The 27,220-nt window shown below is 42.2% G+C and overlaps 1 protein-coding gene across 1 annotated transcript; it reads right to left on the bottom strand.

Annotated features, from left to right (window-relative positions):
* Positions 1–11,029: 11,029 nt before the first annotated feature.
* Positions 11,030–15,002, bottom strand: LOC139424009 (tRNA-splicing endonuclease subunit Sen54-like). The gene is made up of 9 exons (XM_071175688.1): positions 14,667–15,002; positions 14,408–14,491; positions 14,096–14,194; positions 13,959–14,011; positions 13,725–13,826; positions 12,967–13,592; positions 12,708–12,768; positions 12,086–12,199; positions 11,030–11,911 (listed from the first exon to the last, which is right to left on the bottom strand). Exons 1-9 carry the CDS (start codon positions 14,832–14,834, stop codon positions 11,872–11,874), a joined length of 1,347 nt encoding a protein of 448 aa, XP_071031789.1. The 5' UTR covers positions 14,835–15,002; the 3' UTR covers positions 11,030–11,871.
* Positions 15,003–27,220: the final 12,218 nt, after the last annotated feature.

The raw sequence follows: 27,220 nt of genomic DNA, 5'->3' as shown, positions 1-27,220 counted from the left end.
AGATTTGGTATTGTAAACCAAAAGCTGTTTGGGCCTTTAAAGTAATGCTTTATCCAATACATTTTTAAGACTTGGTTAAAAGTAGTAAAGTCCAACATGTTAAGACCACCTTCACACACTGTTTGTAAGAACATATTTCTCCCTTTGTGAGGTTTATTTTTCCATCTAATTGGGAGCAAATAGATTTGGGACTATTAAGACAAGAGAACGCATAAGAGGCTCTAGACAAGCCTTAGTCAGCAAAACTCTTCCTTGAATGGACAAATCTCTGCCTAACCATGAGTTAAACTTCTTTTTTTTTATATAGCTGAGACAACTGGGCAAAGACGAAGGTTCTTCTCTCCTTTTCTTTTGTAATTTTTATCCCTAAATAAAGTTTGTCTTTGATTGGAATACTGCAAGCTTCAGTGATATCAGTACCTTTCAATGCTAGAATGACACACTTTTTCAAATTTAAATATGAGATCTTTGAAAAAGTTATAATTACATCAAAGGTTAGAGGAACTTCCAAATGGTTTAAAAGAAATAGTGGTATCATCTGCCAATAGGGATATCTTCATTTCTCTTTCATCTATCTATCTTAATACCTGTAAATGAATTCTGGGATACTAGTAGATGTAAAAACTGAGCTGTCAAGAGGTAGAGGAATGGACTATTGGGCAACCTTGCCTCACTCTTTTGTTGACTTCAAATTTAGGTGATGTACCATTGGCAAGTTTTAGAGCACTATTACTTCCATTGTATAGAGTTCTTATTGAGTTAATAAAAGAAATCTCCACATTTTGTGGAGGGTATAAAAAAAACAGCATGGCTTACAGTGTCAAAGGCCTACTGGAAATATAGAAAGAGCCAACAAATCCATATGTAAATGTGCATTACTGTATTGTACAGCTGGACATCTAGGTTTGTAACTGAAGACTTCCCATCCCCATGAAGAAAAACAATGCACAATACAGTAATTGAGTACATTGAGACATGAAGTGGTTTGTGATAATGTGGCTCAGTTGGTAAAGCATGGCACTTACAATGCTAGATTTGTGGGTTCTATACCCACGGGGGAAAAGTATGAAAATGTATGCACTCACCACTGTAAGTTGCTCAGGATAAGAATGCCTACTAAAATGGAAAGGGAATGAATAGACCATTTCAGTTTTTACATAGAAATAAGATGCATTTGCAAAGTATTTCAAGAAACTGGAAAACATGTCAAGCAAATATTTTATATTCCACAAGTATTATCATATTAACTGTTTTGTACAGATAATTATCCGACTCAGGATACAAATGCTGGTAAACACTAAAATACAGTTAGTTCAAATGTTTTCACAAAACTAGTGCACTGGGCTTTTACTAGTCCTGTATTAGTGGACCGATGTAGACATCTTCAGCATGGGCATTTGTTGTTGTTGTTGTTGTATTAACAACTAAGACTCATACAAGAGGTCACTGGGTATTTTTAGTAATTGAAACTGCTGGTAAACAGTTCTTACTGTGTAATATTTATGGTTATAACTCAAGAAATTCAAATTTAAACATTTTGGAAGACCTAAAAGAGAATGCAAATTCACTCCAAGATCATTTTCCTACTGCAAAGCTGATATTTGGGGGAGACTTTAATATGGTTCTACACAACAGCATAGACAGATATCCTCCTAGAGGACATGATTCAGGTATAAGATTATCTGTATTCTGTAATTGCATAAATATTATTGATATTTATTAATTTATTTTACTAGGCAAGTCAGTTAAGACAAATTCTTATTTACAATGACGGCCTACCTCAGCCAAACCCTAACAATGCTGGGCCAATTGTGCACCCCTTTATGGGACTCCCAATCACGGCTGGTTGTGATACAGCCCGGAATCGAACCAGGGTCTGTAGTGATGCCTCTATCACTGAGATGCAGCCAACAAGTGCTCAGCTTATGTGAGAACTCCTTCAAGACGGTTGGAAAAGCATTCCAAGTGAAGCTGGTTGAGAGAATGCCAAGTGTGCCAAGCTGTCATCAAGGCAAAGTGTGGCTACTTATAAGAATCTCAAATATAAAATATATTTAGATTTGTTTAACACTTTTTTGGTTACTACATGATTCCATGCGTTATTCCATAGTGCTGATGTCTTCACTATTATTCTACAATGTAGAAAATAGTTTTGTTTTTTTAATGAAATGAGTAGGTGTCCGAACTTTTGATCGGTACTGTTTATAAATGTCCTTAATGTATCCTTTTTAGAGAAGACTAATGTTAAATGTTAAATACTTAAAAACATTTAATTTTGTCCTTAAAACATTGAATGTAAATACTGTAGATTTCCATTCATCTCTATGGAGGACTGCTCCTATTGGGGAGTGCCAATATAGCTGACAGGTGTCTTCAAAGCCTCTCAATGGCCAATACATAGCATCATCAATCTTTATGTAGATAAAGATTCATATAGATAATTGGTTAGACCTGATGACTTGTTTCTGGGCATGAGTTTAGCCAGCTAATGTCGCCATGACATCGCCTACAAGTCTGATCAAGCATGGTAAGGGATTTCTATCTTCATACTTGTAGTATCTGGGATCTACATCCGTTTATATTAGTTACTATGCTGTTACTAAGCAGTAATGTATTACGGCAGTGTTACGTTACCACACCTAATAGGAAATGCACATGCGCACTAAGGTGCCGGGAACTGTAGAGCACAAGGGGTTTTGACTAAACGAAAACTAACTGTACTCCTGTCTGGTCATTTCTCCACAACACAAATATTACAATACTGTACTGGCTTTGGCTATAGTAATGGCATCTTTTTTTGTATGCACTGGACGCGTTCCCCTGCTCAGACGTTGCATGCATCAACCAATGGTTACGTGAGATTGGGCACCAGATTGCTATAATATTTTGGGTGTGTTCCTCTGCCCAGGCATTGCTGACTCCTTGCAGATCTTACAACACCTGGATAGGCATTTTACATATCAACTAACCACATCATATGTTATCTGTCAGTCGATGACACAGTCGATGACGTGGCACGCAACCATTGGTTGTTTCATACAACGTGTGAGCAGAGGAACGCGACCATGATGTGGTTAGCTGATACGTAAAATACCTAACCAGATGTTATAAGATCTGCCAGAGGTCCGGACAACAGGTCCTCCGATTTGACACACTGAAGTTTGTCTGAGAAGTAGTTGGTGAACCAGGCGAGGCAGTCATTTGAGAAACCAAGGCTTTTGAGTCTGCTGATAAGAATGTGGTGATTGACAGAGTCAAAAGCCTTGGCCAGGTCGATGAATACAGCTGCACAATATTGTCTCTTATCGATGGCGATTACGATATCGTTTAGGACCTTGAGCGTGGCTGAGGTGCACCCATGACCAGCTCAGAAACCAGATTGCATAGTGGAGAAGGTACGGCGGGATTCAAAATGGTCGGTGATCTGTTTGTTAATTTGGCCTTCAAAGACCTTAGAAAGGCAGGGTAGGATAGATATAGGTCTGTAACAGTTTGGATCTAAGTGTTTCCCCCTTTAAAGAGTGGGATGACCGCGGCATATTTCCAATCTTTGGGGATTTCAGATGATACAAAAGGAGAGGTTGAACAGGCTAGTAATAGGGGTTGCATCAATTGCGGCGATTCATTTTAGAAAGAGAGGGTCCAGATTGTCTAGCCCGGCTGATTTGTAGGGGTCCAGATTTTGCAGCTCTTTCAGAACATCAGCTATCTGGATTTGGGTGAAGAAGAAATGGGGGAGGCTTGGGCAATTTGCTGTGGGGGGTGTAGGACTGTTGACCGGGGTAGGGGTAGCCAGGTGGGAAGCATGGCCAGCTGTAGAAAAATGCTTATTGAAATTCTCAATTCTGGTGGATTTATCGGTGGTGACAGTGTTTCCTAGCCTCAGTGCAGTGAGCAGCTTGGAGGAGGTGCTCTTATTCTCCATGGACTTTAGTGTCCCAGAACTTTTTGGAATTTGTGCTACAGGATGCAAATTTCTGTTTGAAAAAGCTAGTCTGCCTGTGTATATTGGTTCCTAATTTCCCTGAAAAGTTGCATATCGCGGGAGCTATTTGATGCTAATGCAGTACGCCATAGAATGTTTTTGTGCTGGTCAAGGGTAGTCAGGTCTGGGGTGAACCAAGGGCTATATCTGTTCCTGATTCTACATTTTTTGAATGGGGCATGCTTATTTAAGATGGTGAGGAAAGCACTTTTATAGAATAACCAGGCATCCTCTACTGACGGAATGAGGTCAATATCCTTTCAGGATACCCGGGCCAGGTCGATTAGAAAGGTCTGCTCGCTGAAGTGTTTTAGGGAGCGTTTGACAGTGATGAGGGGTGGTCGTTTGACCGCAGACCCATTACGGACGCAGGCAAAGAAGGCAGTGATCGCTGAGATCCTGGTTGAAGACAGCAGAGGTGTGTTTGGAGGGCAGGTTGGTTAGGATAATATCTATGAGGGTGCCCGTGTTTACAGATTTGGGGTTGTAACTGGTAGGTTCATTGATCATTTGTGTGAGATTGAGGGCATCTATCTTAGATTGTAGGACGGCCGGTGTGTTAAGCATGTCCCAGTTTTGGTCACCTAACAGCACGAGCTCTGAAGATAGATGGGTGGCAATCAATTCACATATGGTTTCCAGGGCACAACTGGGTGCAGGTGGTGGTCTATAGACTTGTTTCTGGAAAGGTGTATTTTTAAAAGTAGAAGCTCAAATTGTTTGGGCACAGACCTGGATAATACGACAGTAGATTGCAACTCCACCCCCTTTGGCAGTTCTATCTTGTCTGAAAATGTTGTAGATAGGGATGAAAATGTCAGGGTTTTTGGTGGCCTTCCTAAGCCAGGATTCAGACATGGCTAGGACATCTGGGTTGGCAGAGTGTGCTAAAGCAGTGAATGAAACAAACTTAGGGAGGAGGCTTCTAATGTTAACATGCATGAAACCAAGGCTTTTACGGTTACAGAAGTCAACAAATGAGAGCGCCTGGGGAATGGGAGTGGAGCTAGGCCCTGCAGGTTCTGGATTAACCTCTACATCACCAGAGGAACAGAGGAGGAGTAGGATAAGGGTACAGCTAAAGGCTATAAGAACTGATTGTCTAGTGCGTTCGGAACAGAGTAAAAGGAGCAGGTTTCTGGGCACGGAAGAATAGATTCAAGGCATAATGTACAGACAATGTTATGGTAGATTGTGAATACAGTGAAAGTAAACCTAGGCATTGAGTGACGATGAGAGAGGTATTGTCTCTAGAGACACCATTTAAACCAGGTGAGGTCACTGCATGTGTGGGAGGTGGAACAAAAGGGTTTTCTAAGGCATATTGAGCAGGGCTGGAGGCTCTACAGTGAAATAAGACAATAGTCACTAACCAAAACATCAATGGACAAGGCATATTGACATTAGGGAGAGGCATGCGTAGCCGAGTGATCATGCAGCTAGGCGGGTTGGAGACACGGCGATTCAGACAGCTAGCCGGGGCTAGCAGAAGTGCTTTAGGGGGACGTCGGAACGGAAGACTCAGTTGTAGCCCCCTCGGGCGGTTACGTCGGCAGACCAGTCGTGATGGATCGGCAGGGCTCCGTGTAGTAAAAGGGTTCAGGCCAATTGGCCTGAATTGGTATTGTAGCCCAAGAAAATTGGCTGATGGACCTCTTCAACTAACAGTCCAATATGCTCTAGACGGCTAGCAGACGGGCATTCAGGGGAAGTCGCGACGGAGAAGATTGTTGAAACTCCCTTGGGCGGATTACGTCGGTAGACCAGTTGTGAAGGATCGGCGGGGCTCCGTATCGGCAGTAAAAGGGGTCTAGGCCAATTGGCAAAACAGGTATTGTAGCCCAAGGAATGGCTGATGGACCTCTTCAGCTACAATAAAGGACCCAAAACTCCAGAACCACACCTGTGTGGAAGCACCTGCTTTCAAAATACTTTGCATTCCTCATTTACTCAAGTGTTTCCATTATTTTTGCAGTTACCTATAACTGGTGGTAGTAGTACATACACTCTTAGAAAAAAGGGTTCCAAAAGGGTTATTTGGCTGTCTCCATAGCAGAACCCTTTTTGGTTCCAGTGGAAAGGGCTCTACATGTGGAAAGGGCTGTGGAAAGGGCTCTACATGGAACCCTCTGAGGAAATGGTTCTACCTGAAACCGAAATGGTTCTACCTGAAACCTTTTAGATAGCACTTTTTTCTAAGAGTGTACCGTGTATATGTACTAACAGAAATGCAATTGCACACTTCCTAACAAACTGCTGACATTATTGAAATAACCACATTAAGCTATAAACACTACACTACCATATACTACATGCCTTTTTGTTTTTCATCCAAAACATTTTGTAGCTCTTGTTTTATGAGGTTTGGGGTTTACAAATTATAATCCAAGCATAATATTTTGTACCCCTTGCCTACAATGTCATTTGTTGACTTGGGGCAACATTGCAGTATTAAAAGGGTAGGAAAATACGAAGTTTTGCTATTTATTTGTCATATTTGTTCAAAGCAAGTATTAACTTAACTTCAGATTGGCCTACACACAACATCCCATAATGTAAAAGTGGAATTATGTTTTTCAATTATTATTATTTTACAAATGAAAGGCTGAAGTGTCTTGAGTCATTAAGTATTCAAGCCCTGTGTTATAGCAAGCCTAAATAAATTCAGGAATAAAAATGTGCTCAACCAGTCACATAATAAGCATGGACTCACTCTGTGTGTAATACTAGTGTTTAACATGATTTTTGAATGACTACCTCTTCTCTGAACTCCACATCTTTCTAGCAGTGAATTTCAAACACAGATTCAACCACATCACGCGATGACATCTATCTCCTAATACGAATGCTGTTATTTTATCTAAAACATCAGGTGTACGCCGACCCCAGCTAAGTAACTCAAGCAAAGACTTAAAGCGCAATTATGTGTTTTATCTCCAGTACTTTGCCATGATTGTCAGTTATGTAGCTGCTCTACTGATAATCTCAGTGCCTCCTAGCTGGGATGACACAATAAATATCAACACCAAACACATTGGTTCACCGTTCCACGGGAGCGGACAGTACACAGCATACCATAATGTTCTGAATAATGGAGTGGAAAGCAGTGGATGGCCTCGTCCACTGATCGTCGCCGCTGTGGAAGTGGGTGAGTGCTATGGTCCCATGGTTTCTCTCGACTCGCCCGGCTCCAGGATAGATTTTGACTCTTCAAACATACCCAAGTCGTTATATGCGATCCCTGACTCTGTTTCTGGTACGCAAGCTGTTTAATTAGTTCCCCGCATCCAGTGCAGGCGGGAGGGATTGTTAATTGCGCTACCGAACCGCCCCTAATCAAAACGGCCTAAACCCAGCCGTCAGAAAACACAGAAAATGTAACTTTGTTCAATGTGTCAATTACTCTCGAGTCATCTGGGACCCACGGGCTAAGCCCAAGGGACTACTAGGGGGCACTTGAACATTCGTAGTGTCATTCCAAAAAGTGATAAAATTCAACATCTACTCAGACTCCAACCTTGACTTCCTCTGCCTCTCAGAGACAAGGCTCCATAAAAACTCTATCTGCTGCTTTGATTGTGCCTGGCTACAATGTTTTCAGGAGAGACAGGATTGAAGGCAGAGGAGGGGGTCTGATGATTTACATTAAAGAACATATCCGATGTAAACAAATTGAGTGGTCATGTGATAATGAACTAGAATGTATTGACCTAACATTACACTGTCTCCCCAAATGTCTTTTACCCTTATTGGAATGTATAGGCCACCTTCCACCAAAAGTGTGTTTTTTGATCAGTTTAATAACATGCTTAGATTTTGATTTTGGGAAAGAGGTAATCTTAAAGGGATATTTTAATATTAATTATGAAGACAAGTCTTGTAGGAAACCCTCAAACGGATCACTAATACCTTTGACCTTACACAGCTAATTAAAGGGCCAACCAGGGTGACTTGTTGCTCTAAAACACAGATTGATTTGGTGTTGAGTAATAAACCAGAGAGTGACTAAATCATTCAATATGGTTACTGGGCTGTCTGATCATAATCTGACACTTATAGCCAGAAAGCTGTCTAAGAGCAGGTTTAACCTCTCTACTGTTAGAAAGCCGGATCAACTAAGAATACCTAAGAGTGAATAAAACTATTTTGAAAATGCAATTAAGGGAATTAACTGGAATGTCACCAACACATCTATTTGTCTGGGGTTGTTTCCAAGGGTATGGAAGCCGGCCATAATAATGTCCATCTTTAAAATCGGGCGACCCTGCTGACCTGAGTAACTACAGGCCCATTAGTATACTACCTGTGGTGTCAAAGGTTGTTGAAAAGTGTGTAGCAGAACAACTGATTGCCCACCTCTACAACAGCCCCTTCACATTACACTCCATGCAGTTTGGCTTCAGAGCGAAACACTCCACAGGAACGGCCAACTGCTTTCTTCTGGAAAATGTGATGTCCAAGATGGATAATGGGGGCGTTGTTGGGGCTGTGTTTCTGGACCTAAGGAAGGCTTTTGATACTGTTAACCATGAGATTCTCATCACAAAATTGTCCAAGTTCAACTTTTCCCCCGATGCCTTGAGATGGATGAAATCATACCTTGAAGGCAGAACTCAGTGTGTCAGAGTGAGCAATGAGCTGTCGCCCACTCTTAGCTATGATGTGGGCATGCCCCAAGGGTCAATACTGGGGCCCCTCCTGTTCAGCCTGTACATTAATGATCTTCCTTCTGTCTGTCCTGGGTCTGAAGTTCAAATGTATGCAGATGATACAGTGATATATGTGCATGCAAAGAGCAAACAACAAGCTGCACAAGAACTCACTACTGTAATGGTCCAGGTTACAAAGTGGCTCAGTGACTCGTGTTTGCATCTCAATGTGAAAAAAACTGTTTGCATGTTCTTCACAAAGAGGGCAACAGATGTTACTGAGCCAGATGTCTGTGTGTCAGGGGAGAAGCTCCAGGTGGTATCTGATTTTAAGTACCTTGGCATCATACTTGATTCCAACCTCTCTTTTAAAAAGCATGTGAAAAGAGTAATTCAGATAACCAAATTCAACCTAGCTAATTTCCGATTTATAGGAAATTGTTTGACTACAGAGGTAGCAAAACTGTACTTCAAATCTATGATACTCCCCCACTTAACATACTGCTTGGCTAGCTGGGCCCAAGCTTTCTGTACAACATTAAAACCTATTCAGTCTGTCTACAAACAGGCTCTCAAAGTGCTTGATATGAAGCCTAATAGCCATCATCACTGTTACATCCTCAGAAAGCATGAGCTCCTGAGTTGGGAAAATCTTGTGCAATACACCGACGCATGTCTTGTATTCAAGATCCTAAATGGCCTGGCTCCCCCGCCACTCAGTATTTTTGTTAAACAGAAAACCCATACATATGGCAGCAGATCCACCAGGTCTGCCATGAGGTGACTGTATAGTTCCCTTAAGGAAAAGCACCTTTAGGAAATCCGCTTTCTCTGTGAGAGCTTCCCATGTTTGGAATACACTGCCAGACGACACACATAAGTGCACCACATATCACACTTTCACAAAATGCATGAAGACATGGCTAAAGGTCAATCAGATTTGTGAACATAATCCCTAGCTGTGTATTGCCGCTTTCCATGTTGTCTGTAGCTTGTGAGGTGTGGAAACACTGTTGCTTTTATGAATTTTGTCTTGCTGCTTTTTGTTCTATGTTGCTCTGTCTGTATGCTACGTCTTGCTTGTCCTATGTTGCTCTGTCTATATGCTATGTCTTGCTTGTCCTTTGTTGCTCTGCGTGGGCTCACTGCTCAATTATTGTCTATATTGTAATTGTTTTTAATAACCTGCCCAGGGACTGAGGTTGAAAATTAGCCGGCTGGCTAAAACCGCCACTTTTACTGAAACGTTGATTCATGTGCACTGTCCCTGTAAAAATAAAATAAACTCAAAGACCATGGAGGTTTTCAAACACCTCCCAAAGAAGGGCACCTATTGGTAGATGGGTAAACATTTTTTTCAAAAGAAGAGATTGAATATCCCTTGAGCATGCACCCAGTCACTACAAAGATACAGGTGTCCTTCCTAACTCAATTGCCGGAGAGCAAGGAAACCGCTCAGGGATTTGCAACAAAGCACTAAAATAGAACTGCAAACCATGTGGCAAAGCAATTCACTTTTTGTCCTGAATACAAAGCGTTATGTTTGGGGCAAATCCAATACATTACTGAGTACCACTCTCCATATTTTCAAGCATAGCAGTGGCTGCATCATGTTATGGGTAAGCTTGTAGTCGTTAAAAACTGGGGAGTTTTTCAGGATGAAGAAATAAACGGAATGGAGCTAGGCACAAGCAAAATCCTGGAGGAAAATCTGGTTCAGTCGGCTTTCCACCAGACACTGGGAGATTAATTCACCTTTCAGCAGGACAATAACCTAAAACACAAGGCCAAGAAGACACTGAATGTTCTGAGTTAGTGGCTGAGTTACAGTTTTGACTGAAATCTACTTGAAAATCTATGGCAACACCTGAAAATGGTTGTCTAGCAATGGTCAACAACTAATTTGACAGAGCTTGAAAGATTTTGAAAATAATAAATGGGCTAATTTTGCACAATCCAGGTGTGGAAACCTCTTAGACTTACCAAGAAAGACTCACAGCTGTAATCGCTGCCAAAGGTGATTCTAAACTCAGGGGGTTGAATATGTATCTAACCAAGATATATTAGTGTTTTCTTTCTCAAAGTTTTTACCAAAGTATTTACCAGAGTATTTTGTGTAGATTGTTGACAAAAAAATGACAAATCCATTTTAATTCCACTTTGTAACACAACAAAATGTAGAAAGTCAAGGGGTGTGAATACTTTCTGAAGGCACTGTATAGATTACGTAGTCATAATACATATATTACTGAAAAAAATGGAAATACTTCTCTCCTTATACACGCAGCATGTGTCTCCTGTCAGACAACTTATATGGATGATCCTCCAAGTCTTGTTCCAGACCAACTACATTGCATCAAATAATGGTTGCCATGTTATCAACTGCACAGTTGGGTATCAGATTGATATCATTATTTATATTGATTGATATATTATTATTACACTTTATATTAATTGTTGATATACTATAATATTGATATCAACATATCATATTTGTATACTGTTTACTCACTGTGTGTGTGTATCTGTAGAGTTTACAAGCCATTTGAAACAAAAACAAGAGAACAGGAGTCAGGTAACTTAAACATGTGAGGTTACAACAACAAAAGGCCAGTCAGTAAGGCTGAGTGGATCTAAAATATGGGCAGATAGACAAAAATAAAGGGCTGAAATATACGTATGATCTACACATACCGCATCTATACCAAGTGCATACATAGTGAAGCCACTCGTGATACAGTATATGAATACCAGAAAACTAATGGTGGTGATGAGATAAAGGCAGAAGAAAACCTAGCCAATTCGGTTCAAAATCTTCAGAGGCGTTACAAAACCATGCTTGGTATAAGACATGGTGACATTGTTTGGAGAGGTGACAATGTAGGTTACCTTCAATCAGATGCAGACAATCATACGCCACTAATAGAAGTCTGCAACACAGGAGGAAGGCATACTACAGCATCAAACAGTGTGAGGACTGCCGTCCATCAATTCACTAAGATAATTAAGTTTTGTTCATTTCTTTGGCATTAGTTCCAGTTGCAGAGTTTCAGATCCACCGCAGGCAGCCCTGGCATGGTGCAGTAGTTAAACCAGGGCGTGTGACTGTTTACTGTGGTCAGGCCCTCAGAAGGACACATCTGTGGGTATCTGGAAGTCCTTGAAGGAGTAGAAGGAGCTGTCCCCGTGGTCCACTACTGCATAGGTGACCGGGACATCCCCACTCTGGAAAGCCAGCTATTTCAGTGTCCACAAGTCAGGCACTGGACCATCGAAACTGGGAGAAGACAGCAGACATTATTCAGCGTGCAGTAGCATTTGATAATAGTGCATTTAGGATTACTTTTGATGGCAGGTGGTCTTGTGTCATCTCTTTTGAAAATTGTATTCTTTTTTTGTGTATTATTTTTTACTGATTATAAAGTATGCATCCCAGTTTTGGGATGTTTACCTGCACACACACATGCGAGAATAGGGTTTTCCAGGAGCGCTCTTCTTGAATTCAGCGACCGTGTCGGGTTGGTAAATGTTGAAACAGATTCTCCACTCCTCTGAACCTTTCAAACTGAGAAGACAAAGCCCAAAGTCAAACAAGGCAGGCAGCATAGATAAATAGATGTAATATATTTCTATGGCAGGCCCCTCTACGTCATATTGTATATATCATCCTAGGACATAATGTTAATCATATTTAACAAACCCACAGTATAGGGTTTCACTCGTCTTATTATTTATACATTTTTACTCCATATACAAAAACTTAGATGCAAAAAATTGTACAGCATTCCCAGAAAGCATGGATTATTGAGTCATTATTAGTTTTACACTTAAGACATGACTCTGCCATTGAGCTGTAGAATTTGTGAATTCTCTCTCCTGTATAATAAATCCTATACATTAGTTTATACTGGATTAAGCGTACATTTTCGTTAACTGTAATTTCACTCACCTTAATAGATGGTATGATGAATGAGCAGGGAGATACAATTACCACTAATCGGGATGGAACACTCAGCTAGCATTTCCTACTAAATTCACTTCAGGGTTCGTGATAAGATACTAAAGAGGAATACCTGGATGCTCCCTCCAGCAGCCGTGTGGATTTGATCACACTGATTTTATCCAGCAGCTCACCTGCATCCAAGAAGGAAGAAAAGTCAAAACCATTTAGGCATTTAACCATTCAAGATGCTGCTTATGAAAAATGGAATCCAACGTTGGTAAACCACATGGGATAATGAGTTCATGTAACAATGAATCACAGAGAGTAAACAGATATTGGAACTTATATGAACTTGTCATTGACAGCAATGAAGTCCAAATTAGTTTTACCAGTTGAAGTGACCTGTGCAGGGTCATGTAGGGGTGTGACCGGCCCCTCCCACAGGTGTGCTGGCCTATCTCTGCGGCTCCGTTGAATCCTTCTCTCCTGTAGCTCCTGGTACTCCGCCCAGTTGCTGCAACGTCGTACCTCTCTGTCCTGGTTGATGTCCCTCCGGTACCGGTCCCTGTCCCGCTCTCTCTCCCACTCACGCCGGGACATCCTCACCTCCCGCAGGTTGAGCCTCTGCAGCCAGGGGGCCACATCGCAGGCCCCCACTGACCCCACAGCCCCGGGCAGCAGGCAGGGGTCTGGGGAGGTCAGGCTGCTGGGGAGCCAGCATCTGGAGCCCAGGTCTGGGAAGGGGATGGAGCTGAAGTACCAGCGAGGGGAGCTCTGGGGCTGACCTGGCAGCTCAGAGTCAGGGTCTGGGGAGCCTTTCTTTGACCACCAGCTCCTGCCCTGGCCACCCTCGGTTGAAGTGGTGGGGTCAACGTGTGATGCTGTCTGGATTTTGTCAATGTCTGGGGCTGAAAGATCTGGAAGAGAGTCAGGATTCTTGTCCTCTTCCTCTCTGTTGCAGTCTTTCTCCTCCTCCATTCTCTTAGAAGTGGGGCCCTCCTGTGTTCCTGTGTGCCTGGAGCGCATTAGAAGAGGCAGAAAGGCAGGGTTTCCCATTGGACAGTAATCGCTTTGAGGCGTGTGGGTTGACTGAGTGATTAAACCATGTTTAAATATAAACTGGGTATTTCTGTGTCTGCTCACTCACCTGGAGGTGGGGCTGTGGCTGCGTTTCCTCTTCGGAAGTCTTCCTGATCGGTCTCGGGACTGGGGCAGGTTCAACTGCCTCTCATACTGCGATGGTACAGAACTACAGGGAACAACACCAATCCTCAGATCATAAATAGAGTCGCTTGCATGCAACTAAGAAAAAGGTTCAAGTTAAAGGAAAGGAATGGCCTTAGAATCTAGACTAGTTCATGCCCATGAGGGAGACAATTACCTGGGATCAAATCTGTTCACCACATAACCAAGTCGCTTCAAATGGCCAAAAACCTTTAGAGGAAATAAAATCATCACGTTAGGTCAAATCATAAGTTTAGACTTGCTGGAATTGTATTATATTGTCTTTTCTCATACCTGGTAATGCCGTATACTCATTGTCTTCGAGTATAGAAATCTCTCATAGCCCTCTTGGATGGACAGTGGCAGGTCTTGGTAGAACACTTGCAGGTTTCCCTATTCATTTTGAGGATCACAAGGGATAACAATTCTAAGATAAAAATGACAAACTGTGTTTGTCTTATTTGGATCCACATGTATCAAACTAATGGAAATGTCTTTATTAGGTGAACAACAATCCGACCAGGGATAATTATAACCTGAATGGTGTGAGCGGTAACAATTCCCTGATTAACATGTTTATTGGCAACGCGGAACCCATGCACTTACACACTCCATTAGATAGAGAGCCTCTTCTGGATGTAGACATTGCTTACCATGGTCAGAAAACCCCATAGTCTGCCAAAACTTCCCCTACAGCAGAACACAGAATGAATGTAATGTCAGTTGTCATGTGAAATCTTTAGACATTAGCCTATACTAAATGTTAATGAGAGGTGAGCTCTAGATGAGTTCGAATAGACATCAGCAGAGGCAGAGAGCTTGTCATGACAAGGTCCTTCGCTCTCTCTGATGGACCATTACTCACTGCTGGTGACTGCAGCTCCACTATCATGTCACTGGGAATCCACACTGCCTTCACCAGGTTCCCCCTGGGCACAAAAACATACAAGGAGTCAGTCACGCCACCAGCTGTAAAGCACAGTAATACCAGTGTTTGTTTAGCTGCAAATACATATGGACTAGCTATAATCATCTAACCACACCAACAGTCTAAAGTTGATGACACATACAGTATCTAATTCTACTAGTTGCCGTCACTCTAGTCGTCCTTGGTTCCTCCATCCATTACTCACAACCTCTCCACTCAGATACTAGATTCCAGTGCTCGTCCAAACTCTGCTGAAGCCTATCCCTTTGCTGATCCGACCCAGTGGGAATGAAATCCTTCTGCCCGCGCACCGGGATCTTGTGGCTGCGCGTGCGGGCTTCGAACAGCTCAGATGGGCTGTCATTGAATCAGAAGCACAACAAGTCGCAAGAACTGACTCTGTCTCCAATTGGTGTCAGCACTGGCTACACGTCTTTCGCACTATATATGGTAAGAAATCACCCCCCAAAAATGCCGGTCTTACATTTAATTAGCTCGGTTAGAAAAACATAAAAATATTTGACCGCGCTGATAAAGACAGGACAATCACATTCAGATTGCCTAGCTAGCGTTGTCCGTACCAGTTAACATTAGCGTCTATGAATGGGTTAGCTAGCTAGCTGCTAACACGTTTATAACAGCTCGAATTTCACAACAAAACTACTAAATTAGCTAACTTATTTGACAAAAACTATTATGTAAGAAACGATTAACCCGGTGCCTATTCAAAGACACGGCGTTTAAACTGTGCACTTACTTTATTAATTCATTGCCGAATTCTACTTTAGCTGATGGTTTGTTTTGGTCAGCCATATTTGCTAGGTAGACTGCTGTCAAATCGCCCTAGGGTATCCACAAGACAGCCACAAAGTTAAAACTGTCTGTTTCGTAATTTTTTTTATTTAAACTAACATTCTTTTTTGGTCTTAATTTAAGGTTAGCGTTAGGCATGGGGTTAGGTTTAAAATCTGATTATAACAAGATAAATTGTAGAAATCGACGGGGGTTAGCCATAAAAGCCCCATATACTACCCACCATTGCGACCTGTACGCTCTCGTTGGCTGGCATCATACTCGTCGCCAAACCCACTGGCTCCATGTCATCTACAAGACCCTGCTAGGTAAAGTCCCCCCTTATTTCAGCTCGCTGGTCACCATAGCAGCACCCACCTGTAGCACACGCTCCAGCAGGTATATCTCTCTAGTCACCCCCAAAACCAATTCTTTCTTTGGCCGCCTCTCCTTCCAGTTCTCTGCTGCCCAATGACTGGAACGAACTACAAAAATCTCTGAAACTGGAAACACTTATCTCCCTCACTAGCTTTAAGCACCAACTGTCAGAGCAGCTCACAGATTACTGCACCTGTGCATAGCCCACCTATAATTTAGCCCAAACAACTACCTCTTTCCCTACTGTATTTATTTTGCTCCTTTGCACCCCATTATGTTTATTTCTACTTTGCACATTCTTCCACTGCAAATCTACCATTCCAGTGTTTTACTTGCTATATTGTATTTACTTTGCCACCATGGCCTTTTTTTGCCTTTACCTCCCTTATCTCACCTCATTTGCTCACATCATATATAGACATGTTTATACTGTATTATTGACTGTATGTTTGTTTTATTCCATGTGTAACTCTGTGTCGTTGTATGTGTCAAACTGCTTTGCTTTATCTTGGCCAGGTCGCAATTGTAAATGAGAACTTGTTCCCAACTTGCCTACCTGGTTAAATAAAGGTGAAATAAAAATAATTCTTACTTTGTGGCTGTGTTAACTAGTGACGACCTGGTCCTGGTGCACGCAACTTGTACATTTTTGAGAGAAGTTCTCAAAGTTCACAAGAGGGCAGCAAAGCACAACATTTTACATTTTTATTTCAGTAATGCCACAATACACTTATATCACTGATGCTAATGAAGTCTGGGAAATAAGGCTTTTTATCTGCTGTGATGAGGCCACAGGGAAAACAGTCTCCCAGACCTGCAGCTTAGTTGATAAACAAAGCATGAGGATAAAAAAAAAAACATTTGATATCACCTGGCTAAAAATTTATTTCAATTTTCTAAATAGACAAGTGTTAAACACAATCTTATTGCGCCATAGTACCACTGGAATGTAATTCATATGTGATAACCTTATTTTTATTCATATTGATAAATGCCTTCTCTGCATTTTTATCATATCATATTTAGATTTTCTCAATTTGTAATGTAAATAGTTTACCAATGTTGTGAATGAAAGGGCTCTTGGAAGGGTGCATGTATTATATGTGCAACCTCCTTACGACTTGCCCTTTGACAGGCCTGGCGTGAGAGGTGATAGTGGTGCATTTAGATGCATGGACAATGAGAGAATGCCCTGCTGAGCAAACATCCACACTACCAGGAAGTAAGAGACCATGCTCCCCTCCCACCCCTCACCCCACAAGCAGGCCCCCTCCCCTTCCTTGAAAGTCAACAATAAACCACGTTTCCAGTAAGCCGGATAGCTCCCCAAGTCTAGCCCATCTCCATGGTGACCACTACCAGACCTGACAATGCTGTGTCTTCTAGCCTAAGCTAGACCACCCATGCGGAAAGACTTCTGATATAACAATATGTATCAGATTATTAAAGCTCCGTAATGCTGCTATCACATCTGTAGTCTGGAGTAAAATTAAACATCCTCAACAATGAGCTGCATATATAGATATTTGTGGACATACTTCAAACATGTAATAAAACGTTTCAGTCAACCGTGGCATAGCATGTTTTACACCTTGACCTATTCCCGTGTGAGACATGACGTCAACATTCCCGTCTCTGGTGTGAGTGACACAGTACCTTTGTGTGTGAGTCTCCACATATTATTCATGGGTCCTTAACTCCTGGGCCTGGGGTTGCGCTGTGGCCTTTCAGTTGGCCTGACTCTTTAATCTGCTGTTTAACACACTGAATTGGGCCTTTGCATTCTCAATCGGCCAGAGCAGGGTATTTCTGCTTTGTGTGGATTGTTGACTTGCAAAACACGCCCTAAGGACCCCAGTAACTGTAACACTGAGGGGCTGACTGCCAGAGGTCACACTAAAAGGTCATCCTTATTGCTTGCAAAGTTATAGCGCTCAGTGAAGAGAGGTAGATGTTTAGATTGAAGATTACAATTCTTTATGATCAGAATCACTTCTATTCACCAAGTCCATTTAAACATACCCGGAATTTGACTTAGTGATGTGGTGCTGCCAGCAATAGACAAATGTAATGACAAAATACAGACAGAGGAATTTACACAAAGTCAACATCCAGTATTTACTATGGTATGGTACATTGGGCCTTTTACATTTAATTTACTTGAGTTACCAGTCCAATAAAATTGTGGAGATGTAACGAGTAAAATGTAGGAAATAATCCAGCCCCCTGCAATGAAATACTAAACCAAATGTACCAACCCCACTACCGTCCACCAAAACATACGTTCACATTCAAACTAAAGAAAAGTTCAGGATGTCTGTTTATAGGCTACACATATCCAGCAATCAGGATGTTTTGCAAACAGATCTTGAGGGTAGTGGTAAAACTGACTGCCTAGCTCTAAACCATTAGCAAACAATGGCACACCACAGAGAGGGTCTAACACCTCACATCCTCAACATCACGCTCAGTCTCATCCAAGTGCTGTGGGTCCTCCGGCACTAATCTGTTAAATCTGTTGTCATTTGTCTTCAGTCTCAGTGTACTTGCATTGGCACCCTCTCAGTGTGACAAGGGGATGACCCATGGCCCTTCCTGCCTGCTCTACTCCCAAGCCACTTTCACAAGTTATAACATGGTGACTATAGGGATGTAGAGACAAAACAGGTGGCAATTATCCCTCACACCTCTCACAACAGTCTACAGGGTACCTTGCAAGAGAAAATACCTTTGTGGCCTTGTAAATGAAGTTGTGTCAGGTGATAACATATGAAACATTAATTCAATTATTAGATGCGTTTAACCTGAGTAACAGAAAAGAGTACAAATGCAACTTACTAAAACTATGTAAGAGCAACATGCTGTGTAATATGTTGTATTCTGTAACATATACAAGGTCACAGTGTTCTAGGACCTACTCCCCCAGTGGAACTCCATTGTTCTAGAATGTTCTGGATGAATCCCTGTGTGAGGAGTTTACAAGATGGGGGCACCCCTCCTACTCCTCCATCCCATGTCTTGTCCTGTGTTCTAGCTCTCGCTTGTTTGCATTCCTCTCAGTTAATAAATGTTTTTCTGATCCCTGACAGGAGGCTAAAGATCACTCATGCAAACACCCTGGCCCCTCCCATGGCCAAGCTGTAAAGACAGCAGCAAGAGGTGGCTGGCCAGATCCGATCTACCGCAGCCAGTCGGGTGTAGCAACGGCATTCTGATACACACACACACACACACGCAAACACACACAGTTTGAATGTTTGATCAACTCCTTTACACAGCTGACACATCAAGCCAACCACCGTTTGTCAACTGACTAATGACCTTAAAGCCAGCAGATAAAAGTAAACGTAGGCCTATGTTATGCTTCATTTTGTATCCTCTGACCTGTTTTGAACAGTACACACACATCCTATAATTCTGCACAAAAAAAGAATGTGAAATCCTGACAAGCTCTGGCCGGTAAGGTAATAAAGCATTCCCATCGTCACACACAAATCAACCTAGTCCCATTAACACCCCACACTGCAAATGAGTGATGGCAGAGATAAGGAGAGAGAGAGAGAGAGAGAGAGAGAGGGTGGGTGGGAGATAGAGAGGGCGAGGAAGACAGGGGTGAAAGTAAGGCGCTACAGTCCAGTACTGCGTCCCGGCAAAATACATGACCCTATCACAATAATTAAAACAAAATGTCAAGAAAACTGTAAGCTATTACACCATGATTTATCATTAGGCTACCACATGTCAGAGGCATGAAAAATGAGCGAATGGACTTCAAAATGGGTGGTATGGCCTATGCTCAAAAAAGCGATGTGGTTCAACAAGAATATTGACATTTTGCCAAGGCAGAGATGAATGGCCGACACTGAAACACACAAGGACAGCAGTGGATGCATACATTCTGGCCTAATGACAATCACCAAAATGTCATTACACTTTGTGGTGTTTTGTGGAACAGATGTCTCTTTCCATTCACAACTGTTTGGAGGCTGGAAATATTTTGCGAGTGAATGAACGTGCGCGGGTAGCCTAAAGGAGCCATTTGATGTCATTTCGGTAAGAAATTACATCTACCTTCACCCCTAGACAGAGAGAGGAGAACGGAGAGGTAAAAAGTGAGAGACAGATGGGGGGGGGGGGGGGGGTGGAGAGGGAGACCCAGACATTCACACTGGGGGCTGTAATGTGGTGTGGGAAATGACCAGGGAGGTCTCTGTTTCACTCCATCCCACGTCTCCTCCGATCAAATCATTTAGTGGATGCACCCGATGCAAACCGCCATGCTCTTTGCTGGGGGTGAGAGGCAACACCAATGAATGGAGGGACAGAGTCGTGGAGGGGTGCTGAGAGAAAGCTCTGGCTGAGCCAAGCAGTGAGGGGGTCCTACGCTTCGACCAGGCCTGGGGGGCTTTTATGGCTTTTGTCGCCACGGCAGCTCACCTATTGAGGGGAGCCCCTAAGATATGTAAAACAGCAACGTTTCAAAGCCTCATCTCCAAAACAAAGAAATAAAGAAATCAAATTAAAGTCTGGAAAGGAGTGAGTAAGAGTAGAATAAGAGAAAAAGAAAGTATCCTCTGTAGTAAAAAGCAAAGGGGGGCAGTAGCCAAGCCGTTTGCTGGAATCCGATGAGTGTTGATAAATAAATAAATAAAGGAATCAATAAAAAAGGGAGTGAGGTGGAAAGAGCTTACTATGCTCTTGTTTGCCCAGAGTGTTATTTTCTTTTCTCATTGAGTCAGGCCAAGTCCTGCAAGCGGCTTGGTGCTTCTCCCACCCAGCATTGAGAGGCAGGTCTGGGCTTGCCCGGCCAAGGTCGGCCACGGCTGCCAGGAACGCATACGGCTCAACCTGCCCCCAGCTGCCATGGTCCTTGTTTATGTTTGTTTTTTGTTCCTCTCAGTAAATGTCCCTCCCCTCCACCCCCCAAGGGAGGGACAGTCTGAGGAGCTCTCTCTAGAGTACAGCATGATCAGGTGTCAGTTGACCTGGTCACTTCCTCCAGAGGTATGTGGCCAAGGTGTGCATCGCTGCTGTTGTATTGTCTGTCTCCACAATGGCTTCTCCGTCTCCCTGCGTCACCTGCTCAGGGCCGACAGGGTGCTTTAGTTTATCACTGCTGCAAGGCTTGCTGGGAAATCCATAGAATGCCCACACTCTAGCTTCCACTGCTACAACCAATTAATTAATTCCTCCAACATTACACTGTATATTTTTTTGCCACATCGTGTCAGATGCATTTCTTCCTTGCTAACAACGATGATGTGAGATGGTGAACACAGAGGTGTAAACTGAGACTGATTCTGCTTTAAGCGGCTTCAGAGGGACTAGATCTCTGGGACTATTGTTCTCTCTCTGGAGTGACTCACCTTGCTGGCTGTTACCTGGACAGCGTAACATACATGCTAATTAGGAAACACAGGAACCATGACACATAACACTTATGTCTGAGTAGGGAACACTTCTTGACAGGTGCACATTTATAAAATGATTAGTACAGCTAACCCTAATGCAGAACTTTAATTGCAATTTCATTTGTTTATTAACATTATTAATTTATACACTTTATAGTAGCCATACAGTATCTAGGAAAACCAAAGTTCTAAAGGCTGGGCCTAATATAGTGTATAAGAGGTCATACAATAAGTTTTATAGTTATTCTAATGTTGAAAATGTGGTGTGTAATGAGGAGCAACTAGGTGCTGCACTTGACACATTTATTAAATTGCTTATTCCAGATACTAATAAGCATTCACCCGGTTACTAATAAGCATGACTGTAAAAACTGTTAAATCCCTGTGGATTGATGAGGAATTGAAACATTTGATGGTTGAGAGGGTTGAGGCAAAAGGAATGGCAAATAAGTCTGGCTGCAAACGTACTGTAAATTGAGAAATCGTGTGACCTAAACTGAACCAAAGAAGAAGAAACTGTACTATGAAACAAAGATAAATTATATAAAGAATGATAGTAAAAAGCTTTGGAGCACCTAAATGACATTTTGGGCAAAAAGGCAAACTCTGCTCCATCATTCCTTAAATCAGATGGCTCATTCATCACAAAACACACTGATATTGAAACTACCGTAGTGATTTTTCATTGGAAAGATTAGCAAATTTAGGCATGACATGGCAACAACAAATTCTGAACCTACACATCCATGCATTACTGACCAAATTATGAAAGACAGGTGTAATTTTGAATTCCGTAAAGTAAGTGTGGAAGAGGTTAACAAAAATATTGTTGTCTATCAACAATGACAAGCCACCTGGGTCTGACAACTTGGATGGAAAATGATTGAGGATGATAGCGGACGATATTGCCACACCTATTTGCCATCTCTTCAATCTAAGCCTACAGGAAAGTGTGTGCCCTTAGGCCTGGAGGGAAGCAAAAATCATCAGCCAACCAATCAGCCTGTTACCAACCCTTAGTAAACTTTTGGGGAAAATGCTGTTTGACCAGATACAATGCTATTTCACAGTAAACAAATTAACAACAGATTTTCAGCACACTTATTGAGAAGGGCATTCAACATGTACGGAACTTACTTACTTACTCACAAATGACTTAGCTAATGTACCATGTTTTGTGCTGCTACCATGTTGTGTTGCTACCATGTTGTTGTCATGTTGTGTTGCTACTATGCTGTGTTGTCATGTGTTGCTGCCTTGCTATGTTGTTGTCTTAGGTCTCTCTAGTAAAGAATACGTTGTGGGAGCTGTTTTGTCAGGCTTCAGTGCAGCTTTAGACATTATCAATCATAATCTTCTGCTGGAAAAACGTATGTGTGTCACGACTTCTGCCGAAGGCGTTGCCTTTCCTTTTTCGGGCGGTGCTCGGCGGTCGACGTCACCGGTCTTCTAGCCATCATTGATCCATTTTTCATTTTCCATTGGTTTTGTCTTGTCTTCCTACACACCTGTTTTCAATCCCATTCATTACCTGTTGAATATTTAACCCTCTGTTTCCCCTCATGTCTTTGTCAGAGATTGTTTATTGTCAGTGTTGTGTTTGTTGTATAGGTGCGCGACGGGTCCTCGTACCCATGTTTGTTAATATTCTATTCTTATTAGTGTTATGGAGCATGTTACGTGGACATTCATTAAAAGACTCCATTTTACACTCCGTTTGACTCTCCTGCGCCTGACTTCCCTGCCACCTATACACACGACTTTGACGATGTGTTATGGCTTTACATCCCCTACCATGTTGTGGATCGAGAGTTACTTGTCTAACAGAACACAGAGGGTGTTTAACTTCTTATGGCTGGGGGGCAGTATTGAGTAGCTTGAATAAGGTGCCCAAAGTAAATGGCCTGCTACTCAGTCTCAGTTGCTAATATATGCATATTATTAGTAGTATTGGATAGAAAACACTCTGAAGTTTCTAAAACTGTTTGAATGATGTCTGTGAGTATAACAGAACTCATATGGCAGGCAAAAACCTGAGGAGAAATCAAAACAGGAAGTGAGAAATCTGAGGCTGGTATGTACCTAACACAGTTCCATTGAAATCCCCTTGAGATATTAATGATGTTGCACTTCCTAGGGCTTCCACTTGATGTCAACCGTCTATAGAAATTTGAATGAGGCTTCTACTGTGTTGTGGGACTGAATGACAGCAGAATGAAACATGTGTCTGACAGTCAGCCATTTTCTAGTCACGCGCATTACACATAATAGCAACCTGCGTTCCATGGCTCCTGAAGACACAAAGGAATACTCCGGTTGGAACTTTATTGAAGATTAATGTTAAAAACATCCTAATGATTGATTCTGTACTTAGTTTGAAATGTTTCTTCGACCTGTAATATAACCTTTTGAAGTTTTTGTCCGACGTAACGCTGACCAGAACGAGCGTTTGGATATGTATACCAAACACGCTAACAAAAGTAGCTAATTGGACATAAATAACGGACATTATCGAACAAATCAAGCATTTATTGTGGACCTGGGATTCCTTGGAGTGCATTCTGATGAAGATCATCAAAGGTAAGGGAATATTTAGCATGTAATTTATGGTTTATGTTGACTACAACATGGCGTCTATTTTGACTTGATTGTTCTGAGCTCCATCTCAGATTATTGCATGGTTTGCTTTTTACGTAAACTTTTTTTTTTTTATCTGACACAGCGGTTGCATTAAGGACAGGTATATCTATAATTCCATGTGTATAACTTGTATTATCATCTACATTTATGATGAGTATTTCTGTTGAATCGATGTGGCTATGCAAAATCACTGGATGTTTTTGAAACTAGTGAATGTAACGCGCCAATGTAAACTCAGATTTTTGTATATAAATATGAACTTTATCAAACAAAACATACATGTATTGTGTAACAGGAAGTCCTATGAGTGTCATCTGATGAAGATCATCAAAGGTTAGTGATTCATTTTATCTCTATTTGTGTTTTTGTGACTCCTCTCTTTGGCTGGGAAAATGGCTGTGTTTTTCTGTGGCTTGGTGGTGACCTAACATAATCGTTTGTGGTGCTTTCGCCGTAAATCCTATTTGAAATCGGACACTGGTGGGATTAACAACAAGAATACCTTTAAAACGGTATAAAATACATGTATGTTTGAGGAATTTTAATTATGAGATTTCTGTTGTTTTGAATTTGGCGCCCTGCACTTTCACTGGCTGTTGTCATATCATCCTGTTAACGGGATTGCATCCCAAAATGAAAGCCTTTCCAACATAATCTTGGTAGAGTCAGGCATTCCCCAGGGCAGCTGCCTAGGCCCCTTTCTTTTTTCAATCTTTACTAATGACCTGCCACTGGCTTTGTGTAAAGCCTGTGTGTCTATGTATGCTGATGACTCAACACTATACACGTAGGCTACCACAGCAAGTGAAATCACTGCAACACTTAACAAAGCGCTGCAGTCAGTTTCAGAATTGGTGTCAAGAAATAAGCTAGTCCTAAATATTTCAAAAACGTAAAGCATTGTCTTTGGGACAAATCATTCACTAAACCCTAAAACCTGCACTGTACACACGTACACATGGATTTTGTGTTGTAGATATGTGGTAGTAGAGTAGTGGCCTCAGGGAACACACTTAATATGTTGTGAAATGTAATGTAATGTTTTGGGCCACTGCCTTAATTTGTCTGGACCCCAGGAAGAGTAGCTGCTGCCATGGCACCAGCTAATGAGGATCCATAATAAATACAAATACACTTTGAGCCACCTATTATTTCCCCCATATTCATTTTAGTACATCCGACTGGATGTAGTACATCCGTTCCCTCTTCCTAACAGCAAAACGTGACACCCTTAAACTGACTGGCTGGTTTTCTATCTCTAATAGTAATCTCTATGAAAGATAACTCCCTTAGGAACATCCTCTCTCAGCAGTAGGGGAAAAAGTTCAAGTTTACTGCAAAACCCCAGAAATGTCCTTGTCACTGCAATCATTTGCTGCCTCATTCTGTCTTCTTCAACACCTACAAAAGATCTTTCCCAGCCTTGTGTAGTGAATGCTGGGCCCTCCCACTGTTTCCCTGGGTATTGTTTCCCTGTGGTTACACACTGTGTGTATTGCTCACTAAGCCACTGATGGATGTCAGATTACCCCTCTGCCTGTGTCTCACTGACAAAGAGACATCGACCCACACTGCTGCAGCAGAGGAAAACACAAACACACACTGTCACACCAAATTTACACTCACCACCACACATCCCTCTCACAATGGTCCACAGCGTTCGCCTGACCTCAACATATCAAACACATATGGCATCAGCCTAATATTGACTTTGATTCTATTTGACCTTTGACATATTCCTCTTTTACCAGTATTTTGTATCATTTCACAGCAGTGAACCTGTACTGAAACATGTGTTTCTAGAGGTTATTTCAGAGCATAGTAAAATCAACACAAAAGCACACCATAAAACTTAAGGGCTTTTCTGATGTGTTTTATGGTGTGTGGTAACCTTGTTGATTTTTCAGGCACCATAGTGAAAATGTGATAAGGCACATTTTTACTTCCACCTCCACACACCCACTGAACAGAGATGAAAAACAAGCAACAAACGGAACAAAATAAAGTGGTCTGTAGTGATCCACTTATCTCTATCAGGGCTGTGTATGGCACAGTGCATAATTTTTACCCATATGATTGACCATTCAGAGCACTATCTAGGACATTCACTTGACTGAACAACATAAGAGGCTTATTCCAATACATAGTATACCCTGGCAGGGTATCAAAGGGGGTTAACGAACAAGACAGTGCAGTGTTTTAAGGCAGACCCTGTGAATCCACCCCCTCCCCACCCAGAAGGGGGGTGTGAGTAGAGGTTCACTTTAGTAAGGTAAGTGCACTTTTACAAAGATTTACACCGCCACTATAATAAATCTGAGCGGGCTGTCCACCTCCCTCTCTTTCCACGCCATCCGTCCACAACCCTAATCAACCCCTCCCTGGGCCTTGCAGGGACCAGTAACATACACTCTCCCATTCTCCCTCCAGTCTACATAACAATGGCACCAGCAGTTACCCCGGAGACCAGCCTTTCATTGGCCGTGTGATAAAAAAGATGTATTCCCCCTCTCTTCTTAACACTTTTCCCTTTTTCCCTCTTTTCTGGAGCCGATGGATAAGCTGAACTCACGAGTAGAGCTGCCCAAGCCATCAGCGGCTCGCTCCCTCCTTTGCAGTACACAGCCTGGTTGAATACCAATGGAGTTGTGGGGGCAACGGGGAGAAATACATTGTGAAGGCAACGCCCTGGTGCCCTCGTTCTAGTGGCTGATATGTTCTTCAGTTTGTGACCTCCTGGGTCGGGTCCTCTTGTTAAACTAGCTGGATGTTTCTTTTTTTATTTAAAAAATATATATTCTCCTTTTCCTACTTGTTTTTCACTACATTTTTGCTTATCACATAAAACAAATGGAAGCTTTGCACATGTATCTCTTTATACCTCTAAGATACGTCTGACTTTGCTGTCCCTTGACAGAATAATGTATTCACAATGTATTCATTTTCCTGTTGTTGCCTTTTTGCACTTTCAGTTTGGAGCGTTCCTGGGTTGGGACAAGCGAGCGAGTGGCAGGGAGGGTTAGCGTTTCACCAGGGAGCTCTCCTTACCTGCAGCCATCAGCAGGGTTGGGGAAGAATGGCTGCATCATGTTACCAACAGCATCTCATCTAACCAGCCTGACACATTATAATTATGAACCCTACACTCCACCTGGACAGACAACTGTACCATGTAATAACTGCTGTCCAGGGGGCCTCTGTGGAGCTGGGCTGGGGGAGAAGGCTAACTCAGACTGTCAGCTCTCCTTTCCCAAGCAGAGATCACCACGG

This window comes from Oncorhynchus clarkii, chromosome 13 (genome assembly GCF_045791955.1).
Source record: "Oncorhynchus clarkii lewisi isolate Uvic-CL-2024 chromosome 13, UVic_Ocla_1.0, whole genome shotgun sequence".
In the NCBI taxonomy this organism is placed as follows: Eukaryota; Metazoa; Chordata; class Actinopteri; order Salmoniformes; family Salmonidae; genus Oncorhynchus; species Oncorhynchus clarkii.
This window is presented reverse-complemented; position numbering and strand designations above follow the sequence as displayed.

Excerpts from the sequence above, each read along its gene's own strand:
- LOC139424009 (XM_071175688.1), bottom strand. The coding sequence starts at position 14,834 with ATGATTATAGCTAGTCCATATGTATTTGCAGCTAAACAAACACTGGTA. Across the intron at positions 13,593-13,724 it reads AGCCACAGCCCCACCTCCAG|GCACACAGGAACACAGGAGG; the intron begins GTGAGTGAGCAG and ends AATGCGCTCCAG. Across the intron at positions 12,200-12,707 it reads CTGCTGGAGGGAGCATCCAG|TTTGAAAGGTTCAGAGGAGT; the intron begins GTATTCCTCTTT and ends TTGTCTTCTCAG.